Source organism: Rhinolophus hipposideros (assembly GCF_964194185.1).
Source record: "Rhinolophus hipposideros genome assembly, chromosome: 15".
NCBI classification, from domain to species: Eukaryota; Metazoa; Chordata; class Mammalia; order Chiroptera; family Rhinolophidae; genus Rhinolophus; species Rhinolophus hipposideros.
In genome coordinates, this window is record NC_138061.1 from 34,382,065 (window position 1) to 34,395,512 (window position 13,448).

At 37.5% G+C, this 13,448-nt stretch overlaps 1 protein-coding gene across 2 annotated transcripts in view; it reads left to right on the forward strand.

The window, feature by feature from the left end:
* PRKG1 (protein kinase cGMP-dependent 1) overlaps positions 1-13,448 on the forward strand; it is a 1,143,489-nt gene that overhangs the window by 431,091 nt on the left and 698,950 nt on the right. For both annotated transcript variants that reach the window (XM_081075399.1, XM_081075398.1), the window contains exon 3: positions 10,578-10,691. In XM_081075399.1, the coding sequence (XP_080931525.1) occupies positions 10,578-10,691 (114 nt within the window). The remainder of the gene's footprint in view (positions 1-10,577; positions 10,692-13,448) is intronic.

Here is a 13,448-nt window from a genome sequence, read left to right on the forward strand (position 1 = left end):
TGAGGAAAAAATACCCTACTATAAATATATATATATGTCTAATGAGAAACTGATAGGAAAAATACATACCCAACTACAACTGGGTTATGCAAACTTTGGAAGGAATACATGACACTAAAACAGGGCTGTTTGTCAAAGGCTTTTATTCAATGGCCGTAGAATGATTTTCAGTCATCGAGATTAACACCTCATCTAATGAGTGGGAGTTTAGATTCAGAGAATCCACATTCATTTGGATTTGAAAGCAATCGTAAACAGAAAACTGATAAGGTACTGACACACTGAAGTTCTTTAAAAGGAAACTTATATCTCACAGTTAGGTCATTGTTTTTCCTTCTTATATTAATACTAGATTAAGAAAGACACACAAATGACTGACATGAACTTCCAAATTGCTGATTTGATGCTCTGCTTCATCTAATCTACTATTTTTTTTTTTAATTTATTTATTGGGGTGACAATTGTTAATGAAATTACATAATTTCAGGTGTACAATTCCGTATTACATCATCAATAAATCCCATTGTGTGTTCACCACCCAGAGTCAGTTCTCCTTCCATCACCATATATTTGATCCCCCTTACCCTCATCTCCCTCCCCCCACCCCCCTTACCCTCTGGTAACCACTAAACTATGTCTGTGTCTATGAGTTCTTGTTTCTTATTTGTTTGTCTTGTTTTTGGTTTATATACCACATATCAGTGAAATCATAGGGTTCTCTGCTTTTTCTGTCTGACTTATTTCGCTTAGCATTATATTCTCAAGATCCATCCATGTTGTCAGAAATGTTCCTATATCATCTTTCCTTAACGCTGAATAGTATTCCATTGTGTATATGTACCACAACTTCTTTATCCATTCATCTATCGAAGGACATTTTGGTTGTTTCCATGTCTTGGCCACCGTAAACAAAGCTGCAATGAACATTGGAGTACACGTGTCTCTATAGAGAAATGCTTTTATATTTTTGGGGTAGATACCCAGGAGAGCGATTGCTGGGTCATATGGTAATTCTATTCGTAATTTCTTGAGGAACCTCCACACTGCCTTCCATAGCGGCTGCACCAGTCTGCATTCCCACCAACAGTGTATGAGGGTTCCTTTTTCTCCACAGCCTCTCCAACACTTGTTGCTATTTGTCTTGTTGATGATAGCCATTCTGACTGGGGTGAGGTGATATCTCATTGTGGTTTTTATTTGCATTTCTCTGATGATTAGTGATGTTGAGCATTTTTTCATATGTCTATTTGCCATTTGGAAGTCCTCTTTAGAGAAATGTCTCTTTAGGTCCTCTGCCCATTTTTCAATTGGGTTGTTCGTTTTTTTGTTGTTGAGTTTCATGAGTTCCTTGTATATTTTGGATATTAGACCCTTATCGGAGGAACTATTTGCAAAAATCTTCTCCCATTTAGTCGGTACCCTCTTTATTTTGTCGATGGTTTCTTTTGCTGTGCAGAAACTTTTAAGTTTCATATAGTCCCATTTGTTTATTTTATCTTTTACTTCCATTGCCTTTGGAGTCAAATTCATAAAATGCTCTTTGAACCCAAGGTCCATAAGTTTAGTACCTATGTTTTCTTCAATGCAGTTTATTGTGTCAGGTCTTATGCTTAAGTCTTTGATCCATTTTGAATTAATTTTGGTACATGGTGACAGATAGCAGTCCAGTTTCATTCTTTTGCACGTGGCTATCCAATTCTGCCAGCACCATTTATTGAAGAGGCTGTCATTCCTCCATTGTATGTTTTTAGCTTCTTTGTCAAAAATTATCTGTCCATATTTATGTGGTTTTATTTCTGGGTTCTCAATTCTATTCCATTGGTCTACGTGTCTGTTTTTCCGCCAATACCATGCTGTTTTGATTATTGTAGCCCTGTAGTACAAGCTAAAGTCAGGCAGTGTGATACCTCCAGCACTGTTCTTTTTTCTTAAGATTGCTTTGGCTATTCGGGGTCTTTTGTGGTTCCAAACAAATCTGATGATTTTTTGTTCTATTTCTTTAAAAAATGCCATTGGGATTTTGATGGGGATTGCATTAAATCTGTATATTGCTTTGGGTAATATGGCCATTTTAACTATGTTGATTCTTCCAAGCCATGAGCACGGAATGTCCTTCCATTTCTTTGTGTCATCTTCAATTTCTTTCAAAAATGTCTTATAGTTTTCAGCATATAAATCCTTCACATCCTTGGTTAAATTTATTCCTAGGTATTTTATTCTTTTTGCTGCAATTGCAAAGGGAATTGTTTTTTGTATTTCTTTTTCTGAGATTTCATTGTTAGTATATAGGAATGCAATGGACTTTTGTACGTTGATTTTGTAGCCAGCAACTTTACTGTATTCATTGATTGTTTCTAACAGCTTTTTGGTGGAGTCTTTAGGGTTTTCTATATATAGCATCATATCATCTGCAAAGAGTGATATTTTAACTTCTTCATTCCCAATTTGGATGCCTTTTATTTCTTTCTCTTGCCTGATGGCTCTGGCAAGGACTTCCAACACTATGTTGAAAAGCAGAGGTGATAGGGGACAGCCCTGTCGTGTTCCTGAACGTAGAGCAAAGGGCTTCAGTTTTTCACCATTAATTATGAGATTAGCTGAGGGCTTGTCATAGATGGCCTTTATTATGTTGAGGTATCTTCCTTCTATACCTATTTTATTAAGTGTTTTAATCATAAATGGATGTTGTATCTTGTCAAATGCTTTTTCTGCATCAATTGATATAATCATATGATTTTTGTCCTTTATTTTGTTTATGTGATGTATCACATTGATGGATTTGCGGACGTTGAACCATCCTTGTGCCCCGGGGATGAACCCCACTTGGTCATGATGAATAATCTTTTTAATGCATTGTTGTATTCGATTTGCTAAAATTTTGTTTAGGATTTTTGCATCAGTATTCATCAGAGATATAGGTCTGTAGTTTTCTTTTTTTGTGTTGTCCTTACCAGGTTTTGGTATCAGGGTAATGTTGGCCTCATAAAATGAGTTAGGGAGTACTGACTCTTCTTCAATTTTTTGGAAGAGTTTGAGCAGGATTGGTATTAGATCCTGTTTGAAGGTTTGGTAGAATTCACTAGTGAAGCCATCTGGTCCCGGACTTTTGCTTTTGGGAAGGTTTTGGATGACTGATTCAATGTCTTTACTGGTGATCGGTCTGTTTAGGTTTTCCAGTTCTTCATGGTTCAGCCTTGGAAGGCTATATGTTTCTAAGAACTTGTCCATTTCTTCTAGGTTATTAAATTTGGTGGCATATAGTCCTTCATAGTATTCTTGGATGATCCTTTGTATTTCTGTGGTGTCCGTGATAACTTCCCCTTTCTCATTTCTGATTTTGTTAATTAGTGTCTTCTCTCTTTTTATCTTAGTGAGTCTAGCCAAGGGTTTGTCGATTTTATTAATTTTTTCAAAGAACCAGCTCTTTGTCACATTAATTTTTTCTATTGTCTTTTTGTTCTCTATTTCATTTAGCTCTGCTCTGATTTTTGTTATTTCCTTTCTTCTGCTGACTTTGGGTTTCACTTGTTCTTCTTTTTCTAGTTCTTTGAGGTGTAACATGAGGTTGTTTATTTGGGATTTTTCTTGTTTCTTGAGATAGGCCTGTAATGATATAAATTTCCCTCTTATAACTGCTTTTGCCGCATCCCAAAAATTTTGGTAGGATGTATTTTCATTGTCATTTGTTTCTATATATCTTTTGATCTCTCCTCTAATTTCTTCTTTGACCCAGTCGTTCTTTAAAAGTATGTTGTTTAATCTCCATGTATTTGTGTTTCTTTTTGCTTTCTTTTCGCAGTTGATATCCAATTTCAAAGCCTTGTGATCAGAGAATATGCTTGGTATGATTTCAATCTTCTTAAATTTGCTGAGGCTGCTTTTATGTCCCAATATATGGTCTATCCTTGAGAATGTTCCATGTACACTCGAAAAGAATGTATAATCTGATGTTTTAGGATGAAGTGCTCTATATATGTCAATGATGTCCATTTCATTTAATGTGTCATTTAGGGCTGCAATTTCGTTATTTATTTTCTGTTTGGATGATCTATCCATAGCTGTCAATGATGTATTTAAGTCCCCTAGTATAATTGTGTTTTGGTCAATTTCTCCCTTTAGTTCTGTTAGTAGTTGCTTGGTGTATTTTGGTGCTCCCTGATTGGGGGCATAAATATTGATGACTGTTATGTCTTCTTGTTGTATAGTCCCCTTTACCATTATGAAATGTCCATCTTTGTCTCTTGTTATCTTTTTCACCCTGAAGTCTGTTTCATCTGATATCATTATGGCTACACCTGATTTTCTCTGGGTACCATTTGCTTGGAGTGCCAGTTTCCACCCTTTCACTTTGAGTCTATGCTTGTCCTTGTAGCTGAGATGTGTCTCTTGGAGACAGCATATGGTTGGGTTTAGTTTTTTGATCCAATCTGCTACTCTGTGCCTTTTTATTGGTGAGTTCAGTCCATTTACATTTAGGGTGATTATTGATACGTGAGGATTTCCTGTCATTCTAGCTTTAGTTTTCTGGTAAGGCTGTGTCTCCATTGTTTCTTTGCCTTTTTGTTGTTGTCGATTATTTCTGTGTGGTGGTATTCTATGATGTTTCCCTCTGTTTCTTCTTTTATTACAATATATATTTCAGTTCTGGAATTTTTTTGAGTGGTTACCCTTAAGATTATGTAAAAGTAAGTTTGATATTTAGAGTATTCCATTTTCTTCAGCACGCTTACTTTCTCCATTCCCATATTCCGGTTCAGGCCTTTACGCTCCCCCTTTTTATGTTTCGGTTGCCACAAATTGTCCCTGTTGATGGTGGTCTAATAGCCTCCTTTAGTATTTCTTGTAGTGCAGGTCGTGTATTAGAAAATTCCCTCAGCTTCTGTATGTCTGGAAAGGTCTTTATTCCTCCTTCATATCTAAAGGATATCTTCGCTGGATATATTATTCTTGGCTCATGATTTCTCTCTTTCAATAGTTTGAATATTTGGTTCCACTCCCTCCTGGCTTGTAGAGTTTCTGCTGAAAAATCGGATGATAATCTAATGGGCTTTCCTTTGTAGGTTACCGTCTTCTTTTCCCTGGCTGCCTTGAGGATTCTTTCTTTGGAGTTAATTTTAGACAGCTTGAATACAATGTGTCTTGGAGAAGGCCTGTTGGGATTGAGGTAATTAGGTGTTCTATTTGCTTCTTGGATTCGAGGATCCAGTTCTGTCCACAAATTTGGGAAGTTCTCATTGACAATTTCTTTGAGTATATTCTCTGTTCCCTTCTCTCTTTCTTCTCCTTCTGGTATGCCCATTATTCTTATATTGCTCTTTCTGATGGAGTCAGAAAGTTCTTGTAGAGTTCTTTTGTTTCTTTTAAGTCTCAAGTCTCTTTCTTCTTCCATCTGTGTAATTTCCAGGTTTCTATCTTCGATGTCACTGATTCTTTCTTCCATCTGGTCAACTCTACTACCTAAGCTGGTTATTTCATTCTTAATTTCTTCTATTGAGTTCTTAATCTCCAGAAATTCCATTTGGTTCTTTTTTAAAATTTCAATCTCTTTCGTAAAATGCTCATGTTGTTCTTTGATTGCGTTTCTCAGTTCATTAAATTGCCTTTCTGTGTTTTCTTGCATCTCTTTGAGGTTTTTCAGAACTGCAATCTTGAATTCTCTATCATTTAAGTCACATATTTCCATATCTCTAAGTTCCTTTTCTGGAGACTTTTCACTTTCTTTTTGAGCTGTCTTGTTGCCTTGGTTATTCATGGCAATTACTGATTTATTATTTCTCTTCCTAGACATCTACAGGAGTGGTTTATTCAACAGGTTGATAGGAAGAGGTCTCTCTGACACAGTAGTGCTATATTTTCTCTGCACTTTTCCAGCTTCTCACACGATGGGGGGATTCCCTGGGAGACGGGCCTCTCCTCTGTTAACAGTTCACTTGGGTCATAGGGCGTCACGTCCCTGTGGGGGTGCGGAGAGCTTTTGAAGTTCCAAAGCTCTTTCTGCACCCGATTCAGAGCCCGTATGTTTCAGCAGTTCTGTTTACTCCTGCAGGGATCCGCCCAGATAGGTGGGGCCAGGGGCGGGGTGAGTTGTGAGAGGTGGCCCAGAGCAATGGCGGCGACCACCACCACAGCCGGTCCTGCTTCCACAGCTCCCTCCCCTTTGCCGTAACTAGTTGGGCTGCGAATCTGTTTCTGCAGTCCACAGTTCTCAGAACAGCAAAGATCCTGTCCTTGTGATCTGACACTGCTAGTTTATCGCTTCTAGCACCGGGCAGGTGGGGGTGGGGCGAGCTCTGGGAGGGTAGGGAGGGGCGGCTAGTCTCAGTGCCTAAGGCTTCCGTTCTCCGCTCGGCAGTGAGGGCTTAATCACAGTTTTCAGCCTTCTTCCCTCAGTCTTTTCTCCGAGGTCTGCCGTGAACGTTGGGTTCAGCTGTGCTATATGCTGCCCCCTCAGCCCTGTGGGCCGTAAGTGGAGCCCTAGCAGTCCGAGTCCTTCCCTTTCCCGCAGCTGCAATAGTTCCGGGATGCAGCGAGCTCGGAGCACTGAGCTAGGTCTTTGTCCTGCGCCCGCGGGGCTCTGTCCCGCACTTCTCCCTTCCCTCCTCCCCCGCTCGCGCGATTCACCCACCTGGAGGTGAATTCAGTAGTGGACCTCTTCGTCTTGCCTGTCTGCTGTGCAGGGAGTGTTTTGTGGAGTTATTGTTGTCCAATTAGTTGTAAATTCCAGGAGAGCTTTACAGAGGCTCACCTCACGCCGCCATTTTGATCCGGATTCTAATCTACTATTGATTCCCTCTAAGTAGTCTTTATTTCAGTGATTGTATTCTTTATTCTGATTTATATATAAACATATTTACATCTAGTGTAATATATATATATGTATATATATATATATATACATATATATATATATATATGTATATATATATATATATATATATATATTTCCTATCTCCACTAGATGTTTATGTTTACTATCTTTTTGTTGAAGTTCTCACTAAGTTTCTTGAGCATCCTTATAACCAGTATTTTAAACTCGATCTCTGGTAGGTTGCTAATCTCCATTTTGTTTAGCTATTTTTCTACAGTTTTGTTTTGTTCTTTCAGTGGGGCATGTTTCTTAGTCTCTTCATTTTCGCTGCCTTTTGTATTTGTTTCTATGTATTAGGTAGAGGTGATATGTCTCTCGGTCTTAGAAAAGTGGACTTATGGAGTAGATATCCTGTAAAGCTCAGTGGTGCAATTTCTCTGGTCACCTGAGCTGGGTTCTACAGGTGGATCCCTTGTGTGAGTTGTGTGTGCCCTCCTATTGTAGTTGAGCCTTAATTTCTGTTTGTATGTCAGTGGGAGGGATTGACCCTCAAGCTGATTGGTTGTGAGGACTGGCTGTGACTACAGTGGAGGAGCTATTATGCAGGAACTGACCCTATGGAGCAGCATGTGCTTTGTCGGGGCTCTGATGCCTGCCCCAGTCTGTCCTTTAAGTGTGTTTTTTGTGGAGGTACTTTGGTAATGCTCTGGTGTGGTCTAAATCTGGCCATCATGTGTGTTGGTTCTGGGGCTTCTTGGGAGGGGCTCTGTTGTGGGCCAAGGTCAGCTGCTGCCTATGCGCTGCCTGGGGCCACTTGGTGTTAGCTACAAAGTGATCTGCAGGTGGTTGCCACTTGTGCTGGGTTTGGATATGCCTGGGAGAGGCTAAGCTGCAAACCAAAGCAGGGTGCCTCTAGTGCCTGGCTTGGGGCTGCTTAGCAAGAGGTACAGGGCACCCTGAGGCTAGATGCTGCTTGTTTGGGGTTTGTGAACTTTGGGAGATTTTAGGAAGGGCTGCAGCATGACCCAAGACAAGCCATTTTTATGGATAAACCACTGGAATCAGATTGAGTGAGCCTGCAAATTGGGAGTCGTGGAGTCTCAGGGCACTACCGGAGTGAGGCTAACAGTGTTAGCCAGGTTGATAGAGACTCAGATAAGGTGGCCGCTTGTGTCTGCACACTGGGTTAAGGGAGGGCTCAAGAAAGGAACAGTGGCTTCTGCCAGCATTTCTATATGGGAGAAAGCTCCCCCTTCAGCCTTCATCCTGATGCCAGACAACTCAGTTCCTCCTCGTAAGTCCCTGGTGCCTTTTGATTTGCTGCCCCAGTGCTGAAGCTCAGAGCAAGTAAGCCTGTAAGCATGTAAGTTTGTGTGTGGGACCTTTAATAGGAATGCCTGGGACTCCTCTGTCTCATTCAGCTACAACCTCTGCTGAATTTTACAGATGGAAGTTGTGGGGACTTATCCTTGGACTGGAACCGAAGGCTGAGGAGCCTGGTGTGTGGCTGGTGCCCCTCACTCCTCAGAAGGGACTTCCACAGCTGATATATACCTCCTGATTTTTAACTACCACATGTGGGTATGGGAGCAGGCTGTTCTGAGTCTCTACCCCTCCTACCAGTCTTACAATGGCTTCTTCTGTATATCCTTAATTATAGGACTTCTGTTTAGCTAGACTTCAGGTGGTTCTTAGTGGTAGTTGTTCTTTAGTTTAGTTACAATTTTGATATGGTCATGAGAGGAGGCAAGCACAGTGTTTGCCTACTCTACTATCTTGACTGGAAGCCTTGTAAAGAATGCCATTTTAAAGTGAATCACCTTCAAATATTTCCTCTACTATGCTTTTAGAGCATGAACATGGGTAATTTTGAAAGCTCACACCATGCACAGTATATGTGTCACCTGGAAGTCCCACCCTGTGACCTGGTCAATCCTTATATGGACAGAACCAGGGAAGGATCTCGGGAGCTTCTCTACCATCTTTTTAAAAAGAAATAAAGAAAACAATAAAACGAGTTAGACGTGAGAAAATTAGGCACATATAAGTCAAGAAAATGAGTTGGAACCAGAAGTGAGCTTGTGCATAAATTACAAATCCCAGAGTCATACAGTTCTGGCTGTGAACCTTCTAGATGTCATATGAGAGAGCAAAACATGATCAGTTACAAGATTAATTGTTCATAAGGTAAAACAGATCAGTGTTATATGAGCATGGTTTTTACCGGGACATAAAGAGAGGGAAATGTCATGGGGGATCTAAAACTTATGAAAATACAAATTTAATAGGCTGATTTTGAAGTATTTATTGAGAGAAAAAGTGCTGGTTTCCTGTAGTCAAGAAGTAAGCCATGAAAAAGACAAACCATACCAGCCATACCTGCGTAAGAAATTATTTCCAAACCCTTTGAATTGTTGGATTTGTTCATTTCTAGGGGATGTATACACACAGTTTAAGAGTACGGAGTTTTTGTGTGGAATTTTATTCTACTTACTGCAAAATTCTTTCTCCATTAATGCCATTTAGATAAAATGGCTTTCGGGGCAGAACTATGTCCTCTGAAGTGTTGATTTTGCATCACTGGTACATGGATTAAAATTAATTATTTAACAAAAAAATCCTATTTTATCTCAATAGGTGTCTGAAAAAAATAAATTAGTACATCAACCCTGTGATTTTACAAATATTATTGTTGAGCTAAAACTAGAATGTTTTTTAAAAGGATAGAGTGAATTTAAAGGCAAAATTCTAGAAGTTCAATGTTACAGGAAGCACACAGATGAAGGAACAATTGTGAAGTCAATGTATGAAGGCCTGAAGTTTGGAAAACACTTGGTGGCATTTAGTTCCCTTCAATCACTGGCTCTTGACAAGCATTGGGCTTTTCTTCTGTAGACTGTGCATAAGCATGTTGGAGGAATACTGGAAGGGGAGGATTAAGTCTAGAATAGATTGTATTGCTTTTTTATGTCTCCTCTCGTTGTGTTAGGTGACACAATTTCTAGTGTACATAGCTATGATTTTTAAAAATGTATTTTTTTTTCCATTTCCCTCATGAGTAACATTTTCCTTACTTGCAGGCAACAATGTATATAGAGTGTACAGTGTTTCTTAGCTTTTTCCTTCTTTAACATTTCATTTTACAGGTCCTTTGTGGAACATAAACACTCCTAATGTCTCTTTCTTTGCCTTCAAACCTTGTAGTTTGTTTTTCCTTACAGTCAATGTTGCAGGACTGGGAAGCATATAAAACAATCTTGCTCATATCAGATAAGATGTTTAAAAATAAAAGATATCATAAGCTACAATTAAATAATGCCGAATGGTCAAAGTAGTCTCTCTTTCCACAATAACTGCCTAATTCAAATGAGAATTCTCAAGTATGAAGTGTGCTATAGAAAATGTACCCACTTACTCAGTTTTTCTTTTAGATTCAAAATGACATGGAAATTGGAAATATCATAGTTTTCTAATAACACATTTGGAATAATTTTATATGTTTTCATTTTTGTCTCTTTTATTTCCTAGTATTTTCTTCCAGTCTCATTTTAAATCTTATCTGTGATTAAGAAAGGATATGGATTTCTTAATTTCTGTATTTTATTGCATTTCTTGTATTGCATGTTGATGATGACTTTGTTTTCATTGGTAAATGCTTTGCATTTTAAAAAGGAACCTAGCACTCCTCACCTCATATTGAAAACACAACAAAGGAAAGAAAGTGAGAGAGATAATTAAAATAATGTGTTTTCCCTTCTTTTGTTTTTAGATGGTAAGGTTGAAGTTACAAAAGAAGGTGTGAAGTTGTGCACCATGGGTCCTGGAAAAGTGTTTGGGGAGTTGGCTATTCTTTACAACTGTACCCGGACAGCGACCGTCAAGAGTAAGACTATTTTATTTTTCAGATACTTTCAATGTCTTTTTTCCTTAAATCTGTGGGATATGGAATAATATGCCTCTTTATTTAATCTTTGTTATTTGATTAATCTGGATTTTAATTTTTGCTTTGCAATGTAGTTAATATATTTGTTTTCCTACTAAAGAATGATTGTTAGCAGTCAGTTTTGCATAGCTTAAGTTTTATTGCTGCATTTTGAAAAGTACGCTTTTAACCTCAACTTCTTATAAATTAAAATTTATAAAATGATATAATTTTATAAACTAGAATTAAATAAGAGCAAGACCTTTTTTTTTCCTGCCCTTAAAACCTCAGGATCATATTTAAGAAATTTTCACATGCTGCTATTTTGGGTTACATTCCTTTCTTAAATTGTAGTTGTTCATTCAATGGTTTAGAAAAATTAAGAGGAAACTTTTTCTTTGTCTCATCCAAACATCAAGTGAGATATATCCTGAATTCTAAAACTGTGTCGGAGTATATTCTTGTCTTCAGCTGCTCATCAAGCTGTATCTTATAGCATTTTCCTTTTCTACTGATTGAGCTCATTTTAAATCAGGGAAATAATGCAGCTTGTTTCCCTAACTTTACATGTATGTGTGTATATGATTTCTCTAGCAACTTTCATTGCTTGGTAGAAGCAGCTGCAATAGTTAGAGGAAGGGAAATTGTTTTAAATACCTCTTCCTGACTACAGGATGTAATGTGTGTAAAACAAACAGAGCTGAATGAATGCAAATGCCAACAATGGAAGGTCCATTGCATCTTTAGGCAGAGGTGTATTTCATGTTTGAAAAGTTGTTCTGGGATACTACTATCCTGTGGAATAATGGCGAATACAAGTTACTTTGATTAGGTTGTGTCATTTAAAAAAAAATACTATGGGCAAAATCACATTGTTAACATCAATTAATTCCATCTGGATGTCACTGTCTATTTTGTATACTAGCTTTCTCTCAGAAGTATGGCAATAAGAGTCAGTATGGCATTGAAAGTTGGGTTGTAAAGACTTTAATAATACGTGGCCAGCTAGAGTCTCAGAAATTGTCTTGTTGGTGAATCACCTTTTTATTCTTTGAAATCACTATGACATCAATTGCAGCTGAGACCCTTAGGAGTCCTTCTTGGCACTTGATTCTTGATCTCTGCAAGCATAGAACTCTTTTGATTAATAGGCACTACCATGTTTTTATTTGATATGATCATTTAATTACATGACTCAAAGAATAATGAAGCTCAATGAATCACAAAAAATCCTGCCAGAACTTTAACTCACTTAAAAAGTGCCTGAACTAGAAGAAAGAGTAGTCATGACTCTATTAAGCGAACAGATGTTACGATCATGCTTCATTTTCATGAGAAATACATTGACTTTAGGGCAAAAAGGGACCAGAATAGAACATTTTTGATTGAGCAGGATTTCTCAGAATTGCAATATTACTTTTTCTAAAGTTTTAAAATATTTAAATTTTAAAAAGAGTTCAGCTTATTTAAACTAACTGAAAGTACAAAATTTCCAAAGGTCAACAGTTGGTTAATTATAAAGGTCAAAACAATACTTAATCTTTTGAAATATTGAATTACTATTAAAGAAACATTCTAAATAGAATACATAGTATATTTAAATATATTTTACAGCAAAAGGTTTGTCCTAAGATGATTGCTTTGCTTCATTAAAATTAACTGTCTTAAATTCCTAGTTCCTACACAAGGGTATTAATCTGCACTAGCCTCTATTGTGTTTATGTTTGGTAAAGTTAAATAGATACTATATTTCTAATTGAGCAAGAAGGAACTAGGTGTTGAAAGCAAATTATACCCTTAACTATTTGGGGGTGAAAACATCCATTGTTAATGGAAATGAGTGATGAAGCATTTTGTTTAACACAAACTCAAAGATGTCTTATGTGTGTATGCGTTTGTATATGTGTTTATGTGTGCATGTGTGTGTGTGTGTGTGCTCATTTTTTCATAGTGCCAACTTAAGATATGGAGGTTGTATTTCAAAAAGAGCCCAGGGTTGATGGTGTGCAAATATATCAATGCATTTATAAGTGAAGAGGTTTTTGTGCATGAGTAAGGAATAATATATTTTATCAACTGTTGCTTCTGAATATTGTGTAAGAACTACACAGCGTGAATAATGATTACTCGTTGTTCAGGACCTTTTTGTCATGTCTCCTATACTGTCCAGAGTGATATTTACTTATGACCCTAGTCCTTAAAACCATTTTAAATTTGTTTGTTTTAAATGATACTTTCAGGCTGATCGCTTTATAATTCTAATTAGATTCCATTGTGGATGCTACTTTTACCAAATAACTACAGTCAATTCTTTCATACTCTTTACATGTGATGTTTTAAAATGTCCTAATTTGACTCTTTAGATCCAATCCATTTCTCAGAATTCAAGATTGTATTGACTCTTGTCCATTTCTTCTTAACTATCATTTGCCAGCAATGATTGTTTGGAATAACTTTCAGAGTGGTTTCATCCACTTCAGTGTAATAGTCTAAATCTGAGAAGACTGCCTTTCGTACTCAATAGCTTATGTATTCATGCTTTCTTTTTTTCCTCACTTACCTACGCTTCTGATTTCCTTTCTCCCAACATCACCCACTTTCTTTCATGATTGAGACTGTCGATGATTCCCTTCTTTGTCTTTCGAGGTCAGCCTGAAAGCTGTCTAGCATTTTAATGCATTTTTAATCTCATAATTGTAACTAAATCCTAGGCGACAT